This window comes from Pongo abelii, chromosome 8, assembly GCF_028885655.2.
Source record: "Pongo abelii isolate AG06213 chromosome 8, NHGRI_mPonAbe1-v2.0_pri, whole genome shotgun sequence".
NCBI lineage: Eukaryota > Metazoa > Chordata > Mammalia > Primates > Hominidae > Pongo > Pongo abelii.
In genome coordinates this window covers 7857349-7867457 of record NC_071993.2, presented here as the reverse complement: position 1 = coordinate 7867457, position 10109 = coordinate 7857349, and the positions used below count along the sequence as shown (strand labels likewise).

Here is a 10109-nt window from a genome sequence, read left to right as displayed (position 1 = left end):
TCCGCCTCTCAGCTGGGATTTGTCCCGCCCACCGCCGCCAGCCCGGTTCCGTTTCCGGCTGGCTGAGTACTGTGGTCTAGAAAGTGATCGCTGCCGTGGTCGCCATGGGGAAGTCGGATTTTCTTACTCCCAAGGCTATCGCCAACAGGATCAAGTCCAAGGGGCTGCAGAAGCTACGCTGGTATTGCCAGATGTGCCAGAAGCAGTGCCGGGACGAGGTGAGTGGGCCCGGAGTGGCCCCGTCTTCCCAGGAGGGCCCCTGGCAATCCAGGATCAGGTCCTGGACGCGGGGCTGAGGGCGCGGGTCTGGGGCTCCCGGGGTCCGGGTCGTGAGGCTTCTGAGGTCTGCACTGGGTGAGTCAACTACTCAGCGCATGAGAGGCGTCCCTCCCCGCAGCCCCCGGGCCCAGCGGGCAGCCTGTGTTCTGCGACCCCTCATTCCTCCCCAGTCCAATCCCCACCACCAAAGAAATGAAATCAGAAAAGGTTTTGCAGCCCTCACAGGGGCGGGGATACTGCAATACTAGACGCCCGGGCAATGCCAGTAACAGTCATCAGCTCTGATTTGACTTGACTCTTAAGAGAAACAGGGTGGTTAGGATTCACTCCTCTTTTGGGATCAGGTGAAAAAGGAGAGCTAAGCTCTTCCACACCACTCATCTAGCAAGCATTTATTGAGCACCTACACTGTACCGGGCACAGAATAATATTGTGGTTAAGATTATGGATTTATCTGGTTTATGGATATATCAGACTGTCAAAATTTAAAGTCAAGCTGGTCGACTTACCAACCGTGTGGTCTTGGGCAAGTTATTTACTTATATTCCCCTTTACTTATCTGTAAAGAGGGAATAATAATTTCACCTACTTGTAGGATTGTCGCTGAGTTTTAAATGAGTGAAGTATATATAGAGTGGCTCAAGGAGTCTGGGCAGATCTTGAAAAGCCTTATATGCTGCACTATGGAATTTACACTTTTCCCCATTAAAGAGGTGGTTGATGGAATGCTGTGCAGGCTAGTGATGTGATCATATTTTTCTCCGGAGATTGGACTGGATTGGGTAAGGGTGGAAGAACACTGAGGCAATTGGAATAATCTAATCCAGTGTTTCTGCAAGTGAAGGAAGAGATATTTTAGGTGGGACTCATACTAATATTGATACAGTTATTCTCTTTAGTTCTATTAATGAATACCTGTATATCCATTATCTAATGTCTTAGTCTGCTTGGACAGCCATATAAAGTGCAGTAGACTGGGTGGTTTAAATGACAGAAATTTATTTCTCACAGTTCTGGAGGCTGGGAAGTTCAAGATCAAGGTGCTGGCATGGTCAGATTCCAGTGAGGGTCCTCTTCTTGGTTTGCAAAACTGCCTCTATCCTCACAAAGCAGATAGAGCAAGTTCTACTAGAAACTTCTCTTCCTCTTTTTTTTTTTTTGAGATACGGTCCCATCCTGTTCACCATGCAGGCTCTACCCTTGTGACCTCATCTAAATCCAGTCACCTCCAAAGGCCCACCTTTTAATTCCATTCCCTTGGGGGTTAGGGTTCAATATATGAACTTTGAGGGGAGGCAAACATGCAGTCTGTAACACCCAGACTTAACACTTTAAGTAATTTTGCCATATTTACTTTTTAAAAAATATTTTAAGGTAAATACCAATATCAGGATATTTCACCTCTAAATACTTAAATAGGCATCTGTAAAATTTCAGGATACTTTTCTATATAACCATAGTATATGTCATCAACATAACGAAATTAATAGAAGTTCCTTTTTATCATCTAATACACATTCACACTTCCTCAGTTGTCCTCCAACTGCTCCTTGAAATCAAGATTCAATCAAAAGCAATAGACTGTTATAGGTTTGGTTATTAGGACCGCCGCTCCCCTCTCCAGTCTCCCTCATCATCAACATCCTGCAACAAGGTGTTATATTTGTTACCATGGATGAAACTACATTGACAAATCAGTATCATCCAGAATCCATAGTTTACATTAGGGTTCACTCTTGGTGTTGTACATCCTATGGGTTTTGACAAATGCATAATGATACGTATTCTCCATTATAAAATCTCACAAAATGGTTTAACTGCCCAAAAAGTCCTCTGTGCTCTGAGTTATTAGGACTTTTAGTTTTCTCTAAATTTAATTCTCTCTATATTCTGAATTTAGAATATAACCCATTTTCCCTCCACCCCTTTTTCTTTTTTTTTTTCCAGACAGAGTCTCGCCTGTCTCACAGGCTGGAGTGCAGTGATGTGATCTCAGCTCACTGCAGCCTTTGCCTCCCGGGTTCAAGTGACTCTCATGCCTCAGCTTCCCAAGTAGCTGTCCCAGCTACTTTACAGGCTGGGATTACAGGTGCCTGGCACCACACCCGGCTAATGTTTGTATTTTTGGTAGAGGCGAAGTTTTGCCACGTTGGCCAGGCTGGTCTCAAACTCCCGACCTCAGGTAATTCACCTGCCTCGGCCTCCCAAAGTGCTGGGATTACAGATGTGAACCACCGCGCCCAGCCTTCTTTTTCTTGACATTGACTTGTTGAAGAGAGGAGGCCAGGCTGTTGTCCTGTAGCATCCCATATATGTTGACTTGTTTCCTCTGGTTGTCTTTTGCCTTCTAACTCGTAGTTTCTGTCAACTGGAAATTATATCTAAAAGCTTTGATTGGGTTAGATTAAACATTTTGGGGAGAAAGAATACTTTGTAGGTGATCTTGATAGATTAATTTCATGTTAAACATTTGCAGGGAGGAATATGGTTTTTTTGTGTTTTTTTTTTTTGAGACAAGGTCTCAATTGGTAGCCTAGGCTGGTGTACAGTGGCGCGATCATGACTCACTGCAACCTTGACCTTCCCAGCTCAAGCAATCCTCGTCCTGCCTCAGCCTCCCAAGTAGCTGGAACCACAGGTGATTGCCACCATGCCTAATTAACTTTTTTATTTGTATAGAGATAGGGTCTCACCATGTTGCCCAGGCTGGTCTCAAACTCCCAAGCAATCCTCCTGCCTCGGCCTCCCGAAGTGCTAGGATTACAGGCTCAAACCACCATGCCCAGCCTATAGTATTCTTTATAGGTAATCTTGTATATCTCATATAGCATCATATAAGGAAGCCAATAATGTCTGGTAGTACTTAAATTGAGTAAAGGTGACAGCTTGTAAATAATATTAGAAAGTAATATTTTCCCCCTTGTAAGAGCAAGTGAGTATTGGGGTAATACTTAGAAATCATGCCTATATATCTAGTTTCCCATTAACCTTTTACCTGTGTGTTTTAGCATCCTTGCCTGAGTCAGTTATTTTATTAGGAGTTGCAAAGAGGTTATTTTTCTAATTTTTTTTAACATTTATGATTGGCTGCCATGCTTTTGTACAAATGAGCTTTTGCTCATCAACTAGGGCTATTTGGTTATCCTTAAACTTATTTTTTTTCTTTTTGAGACAGCGTCTTACTCTTGCCTAGACTAGAGTACAGTGGCTCGATCATAGCTCACAGCATCCTCCAACTCCTGGGCTTAAGCAATCCTCCCGCCTCAGCCTCTCGAGTAGCTGGGACTATAGGCACATACCACCCATGCCTGGCTAATTTTCAAAAAATATTTTGTGGAGATGGAGGTCTCATTGTGTTGCTCAGGTTGGTCTTGAACTCGGAGGCTCACACAATCCTCCTGCCTTGGCCTCCCAAATTGCTGGGATTACAGGCATGAGCCACTGTGTCTGGCCATCCTTAAATGTTATACTGAGATGCAATTTTTATGGGAAAGGAGTAAAGGATTAATTCTTTTCTGTAATCTCCTGATACTGGAAGACTGAAGAGAATGAAGGTCAGAGCCAGGGTATCCCCCTAATCTACTCCTGGGTTTCTAGGATTTAGTAACTTTATTGTTTGTTCATTTTATTTTATTTTTTAATTTATGGAAAGCGATACTGTTTTTTTATTTATGAGGCTGATACCAAGTTTCTTTAAAAAATAAATTTAAATAATAACTATGATTCTTATAGGGCACAGATGAGGCATAAATTGTGTAAGAGGTACATGATCTAAAGATTAGGAAACTATTTGAAGCAAAATCAAGTGTGGAAATCTGGATGGTGAGATTGATCAGAGGGACTGGATATGGGTTATTAAGAAGCTGAATAGACTTCCTATTAAATTGAAGGTGGAAAGAAAAGAAGGAATCTAGGATGTTGTCTGGTTTCCTGGCTTGGGTGCCTGTGCTTCAGATAGAGGTAGGGAATATAAGAAAGGCGCATTTTTTGTTTCTATTACTAGTGAAGAATGAGGTTCAAATATTAAGGAGAGGTATACTAAGTCAAAACTTGTATGTTTTTTTCCAGTCATTTTAAGAAGGTACAGATTTAATATGTTTAACAAAGTTAATATAATATGCGGCAATGTATTTTGGATAATGAGCTGAAGTAGAGGAAAGTGAGCAAAAGTAGTTTCTGTGGTGGAAATTCACTAATGACCCATTTTACTCCTTTGAGCACTTGTCTGACACTTTGTATAAAGTAGGTGCTCAATAAGAATTGATTAACTTAAGTCTAAAAAATGGAATCTCCCTTCTGTTTCTGTGCCTGGTATGTTTCTTATTAATGTCTGTTTTCTACAACACTCTTTTGCTGTCTCTTTGATCTCAAGGATTATTCTTTGATTAGCAGAGTTGAAAGCTCAACTCTATAAAAAATTTTTTTGAAAACCTGATAGAGTAGTTACAGCTAGTGATTTGATTATTTTTTAATTTATCATCAAAGAGCAGATTTTTTGGGTTTTAACTAAATACTTCTATTTAGAGCCCATTTTGATGACCTAAATCAGAATTTATTGCTTTTACATTTTTTGTAGAATGGCTTCAAGTGTCATTGTATGTCCGAATCTCATCAGAGACAACTATTGCTGGCTTCAGAAAATCCTCAGCAGTTTATGGATTATTTTTCAGAGTAAGTAACTCAAAGAACTCTTTATCTTATAAGCTTTATTCAGTTGAACATTTAATAGATGGTTAATATTTTAAATATTGGAAGTTCTATTATTTCTTATATGTTAACATAACTGTATTCTCTCTATGCTCAGTTTTTATCTTCTTTTGAAAATTAATCATAGTATAAAACTGTTACAAAATTATTTCTCACAACTTAGTTTTTCCTTTCTTCCACTTCAAATATACAAAACTGTCTTTCATTCTAACACAATTGTGACAAAGAACATAGGTTCTACATTCAGACTTTCCAAACTCAAATCCTTCTCCGTTTAAAACCTGTATGCCTGTGGATGACCTACTTAAGTTTTTCTGTGGCTTATTCTCCCCATCTGTAAAATGGCACTAAGAAGCCAGGCGCGGTGGCTCACACCTGTAATCCCAGCACTTTGGGAGGCTGAGGCGGGTGGACCACAAGGTCAGAAGTTCAAGACCAGTGTGGCCAAGATGACGAAACCCCGTCTCTACTAAAAATACAAAAATTAGCCAGACGCGGTGGTGGGCACCTGTAATCCCAGCTACTCAGGAGGCTGAGGCAGGAGAATTGCTTGAACCCGGGAGGCAGAGGTTACAGTGAGCTGAGATTGCACCATTGCACTCTAGCCTGGGTGACAGAGCAAGACTCCATCTAAAAAAAAAAAAAAATTGGCACTAAAAATAGCAACCTCTTCTAAGTGTTGCTGATCCTTCATAGAGTTTATATGAAGGTCAATGAATTAACACTTTATGAGTGCTTAGAAGGGTGCCTATATTCAATTCAGATTAGCTGTTCTTATCATTACCATTAATAAACATCTCTTTGCTTCTTACCATTTCTTTCTTTCCAAACTTCTAGACATTTTGGTCCTAGGACCCCTTTATACTTTTAAAAAATATTGAAGACCCCAAGAACTTCTGTTTATGTGGGTTAGACATATCAACACATAGAAATCAAAACAAGTTTTTAAAAAAAATTGGTTTATAAATTATTATTATTGTTATTATTATTATTGAGACAGAGTTTCGCTCTTGTTGCCCAGGCTGGAGTGCAGTGGCACAATCTTGGCTCACTGCAACCTCTGCCTCCTGGGTTCAAGTGATTCTCCTGCCTCGGCCTCCCAAGTAGCTGGGATTACAGGCATGCGCCACCACGCTCTGCTAATTTTTTATATTTTTAATAGAGAAAGGGTTTTGGCATGTTGGCCATGCTGGTGTTGAACTCCTAACCTCAGGTGATCCACCCACCTCAGCCTCCCAAAGTGCTGGGATTACAGGCGTGAGCCAACACGCCCGGCCTTTTTTTTTTTTTTTAAGACAGGGTCTTGTTTTGTGGCATAGTCATGGCTTACTGCAGCCTTGAACTCCTGGGCTCAGGCGATCCTCTTGCTTCAGCCTCCCATGTAGCTGGGAACGTAGATGCACACCACCACACCTGGCTAATTTTTTGGTGTGTGTGTGTGTGTGTGTGTGTCTGTGTGTGTGTGTGTGTGTGTGTGTGTGTGTGTGTGTTTGTGTGTGTGTGTGTGTGTGTGTGTAGAGACAGGGTCTCACTTTGTTGACCTCCCAAAGTCCTGGGATTACAGGTATGAGCCATTGTACCCAGGCCAAACAAAATTATTTAATGCTTTTCTATTGACTGCACAAAACTCAGCCTCTTTCACATGACATTCAGGGTACTTCAAAAATTAGCCAAACCTTATTTTGGTTTCCCAGCCACCTCATCTCCCTTATTCTACTCTACCCTCACTCTCACTCTCATTTTTATCAGCCATAAATTTTAGTCAAATTAGGCCATTTCTCAGATATGTGAGGCTTTCATGTTTCTGTGCCAGCTGGAAATAGCTTTCTCTTGCAGTTCACCTCTAGGGTTCTATTTACCCTTCACCGCCCACAACGAAATCACCTCTGGGCATCTCCTGTGACTCTTTCAATGGTATTTTATTACATTTCTTTTTCAGTTTAACTTTTGTTATGATTGGTTCTGCTAGATTGTGACCTCCTTGAAGGTTAAGATTTATGTCTTATTCACCTATGTTTATCTAGCACTTAATACAGTGTGCCCACCTCAGAGGGACATATTAAGTGCCAATTTCACGTGGAATCAGGGCAGTTTTGTTGTCATAGATAGACTGGGGTCATTATGCCACCATCAGTGGCACTAACAGACTTCATGAAGGACCCATTCCAAAGGTATGTTGTAACTGTTTCTATGACTGCTTTACCAAGACAAAAAATTTCAACTCCCGACTGACTTTTAACTTAATCCTTAAAAGCTATAATCTTTTGGAGTTCTTTCCTTGATCAGTTTTTAAAGGTTCATAGCCATATTCATGTAGATGTTTCATATATCACTTGGACATTAAAACTATACTACTGGCTAGATGCAGTGGCTCACACCTGTAATCCCAGCACCTTGGGAGGCTGAGGCGGGTGGAGATCACCTGAGGTCACGAGTTTGAGACCAGCCTGCCCAACGTGGTGAAACCCCATCCCTACTAAAAATACGAAACAAAATTAGCCAGGTGTGGTGGTGGACCCCTGTAATCCCGGCTACTTGGGAGGCTGAGGCAAGAGAATCACTTGAACCTGGGAAGTGGAGGTTGCAATGAGCTGAGATCATGCCGTTGTACTCCAGCTTGGGTGACAAGAACGAGACTCTGTCTCAAAAAAAACAAAAACAAAAAACTGTACTGCTGCTTAAATTTCAGAAAGATGATGCTATATGTTTGTAGAAATTACCTTAATGCTTTCCTTTCTTTCTTTATTAGGGAATTCCGAAATGACTTTCTAGAACTTCTCAGGAGACGCTTTGGTAAACATTTTAAATATTGTGCAAATAATAGCTTTATAAATCGCATAATCTTCTGAGGATCATCAGTGTCATATTTTGTTCTCAGGCACTAAAAGGGTCCACAACAACATTGTCTACAACGAATACATCAGCCACCGAGAGCACATCCACATGAATGCGACTCAGTGGGAAACTCTGACTGATTTTACTAAGTGGCTGGGCAGAGAAGGTAAGAATGAGATTTTAAAGTTACTTTTTCTTTCCCATTTCTAATCTTCATAGGATGAGATGTTTGAGATAAGAAAAGAGAAAAAAAATTGGGTCAGTGTTTTGCTTTTTCATCGTGTTAGTTGATTCCATTTTGGGAGCATAATTTCTGCCTTAAGTTAATAGAACATCATATAACCATTGGATATTAAATACTTAGATAGAATTGAATAAATATTATGCAAGATAATACAGTTGTCTCTCAGTATCCATGGGGGATTGGGTCCAGGACCCCTTGCTGATAACCAAAATTCACAGATACTCAAGTCCCTTATATAAAATAAAATGATGTAGGACTTGCATATAACCTATATACATCCTCCCACATACTTTAAATCATCTCGAGATTTCTTATGATATTTAATACAATGTAAATAGTTTTTATACTCTATTGTTAGGGAAAAATGGGAAGGAAAAAATGTCTGTGCATGTTCAGTACAGATGCAACCATCCGTTTTTCTTTTTTTTGAATATTTCTCACCCACGGTTGGTTGAATCCATATACAGTATCTAAATTTCATTAAATGTAAATATGGAAAATCCCATTTGCTGCATGAATTTGTGTATTTGAATGTATTTTAGTGTATTTGGTGTTTTGTTTTGTTTTGTTTTTGAGACTGAGTCTTGCTCTGTTACCAGGCTGGAGTGCAGTGGTGCGATCTTGGCTCACTGCAACCTCTGCCTCCCGGGTTCAAGTGATTCTCCTGCCTCAGCCTCCTGAGTAGCTGGGATTACAGATGTGTGCCACCATGCCCAGCTAATTTTTGTATTTTTAGTAGAGATGGGGATTCACCATGCTGGCCAGGCTGTTCTTGAGCTCCTGACCTCAAGTGATCCACCTGTGTCGGCCTCCTAAAGTGCTGAGATTACAGGTGTAAACCACTGTGCTTGGCCTGATTTGAGTGTATTTGAATGAATAAATATGCAGAGATGAAACACATTCATATTTATGTTTTGCTTTGATTGTATGCTAATTTATGGTGGCGGCTGTTTTTTTAAGGCTTGTGCAAAGTGGACGAGACGCCAAAAGGCTGGTATATTCAGTACATAGACAGGGACCCAGAGACTATCCGCCGGCAACTGGAACTGGAGAAAAAGAAAAAGCAGGACCTTGATGATGAAGAAAAAACTGCCAAATTTATTGAAGAACAAGTGAGAAGAGGCCTGGAAGGGAAGGAACAGGTGGGTAAGCAACATCATCCTGAGAAGCAATGTCCAAAGGTCTAAAGAAGTACAATGGCTTGGTTTTTTTGGGTTTTTTGTTGTTGTTGTTGTTGTTTTGGAGATGGAGTCTCGCTCTATCGCCCAGGCTGGAGTGCAGTAGCGCAATCTCAGCTCACTGCAACCTCCGCCACCCAGGTTCAAGCAGTTCTCCTGCTTCAGCCTCCTGAGTAGCTGGAACTACAGGCACCCGCCACCACACCCAGCTAATTTTTGTATTGTTAGTAGAGACAGAGTTTCACCATGTTGGTCAGGCTGGTCTCCAACTCCTGACCTCGTGATCCAGCCGCCTCGGCCTCCCAAAGTTACAGGATTACAGGCGTGAGCCACCACGCCCAGCCGGCTTGTGTTTTTTCAGCATTGAATCAAGTTCTGTGGGCACTGTTCCTGAACTAAGAGGAGAACCAGCCTGGTGTCAAAAGCACATTTTTGGCATTGACAAACCTTGGTTTAATTCCTGACTTACTAACTTCATAATCTTGTGTAATTACATAATATTTCCAAAACTAAATTTCCTTATATCTAAATAGAGACGCTACCTAATGGGAAGACATATACACAGATAATTTCAACTGATTGTGATTAATTCAGTACTGGAGGTAAACGCAGCATGTGGAAACATAGAGAAGCAATGTTTACTCTGGCCTGGGGAGGACAGAGTATTTGAGGGTGGATACAACCCCAGTGCCCAGGAGTCTTGAAGAATCAGTGGGTGTAAGCCAGATGAATGGGGAGGGAAGGAGCTGAGGTGTTAGAATAACTAGGTTGAGGCATTTGTTTCAACATATATTTATAAGCGCCTCCACTGTTCTAGGATTCTTGCAGGCACAGGGAATACTCAGTGAACAAAAGATACAAAAAAC

General features: G+C 41.1%; 1 protein-coding gene across 5 annotated transcripts in view; it reads left to right on the top strand.

Annotated features, from left to right (window-relative positions):
• The first annotated feature begins 15 nt into the window (after window positions 1-15).
• The window catches only part of KIN (Kin17 DNA and RNA binding protein), a 35964-nt gene continuing 25870 nt past the window's right edge, over window positions 16-10109 (top strand). For 3 of the 5 annotated variants that reach the window (XR_655831.4, XR_002916551.3, XM_054521900.2), the window contains exons 1-5: window positions 38-218; window positions 4856-4950; window positions 7736-7779; window positions 7865-7987; window positions 9026-9207. Coding sequence is in view for 3 of the 5 variants with exons in the window: in XM_054521900.2 (XP_054377875.1) it covers window positions 105-218; window positions 4856-4950; window positions 7736-7779; window positions 7865-7987; window positions 9026-9207 (558 nt within the window). In the remaining 2 variants the exon portion in view is untranslated. Of the gene's footprint in view, window positions 219-4855; window positions 4951-7735; window positions 7780-7864; window positions 7988-9025; window positions 9208-10109 lie in introns of all 5 variants that reach the window. The other 2 variants (XM_002820510.5, XM_054521899.2) reach the window with 1 other exon arrangement.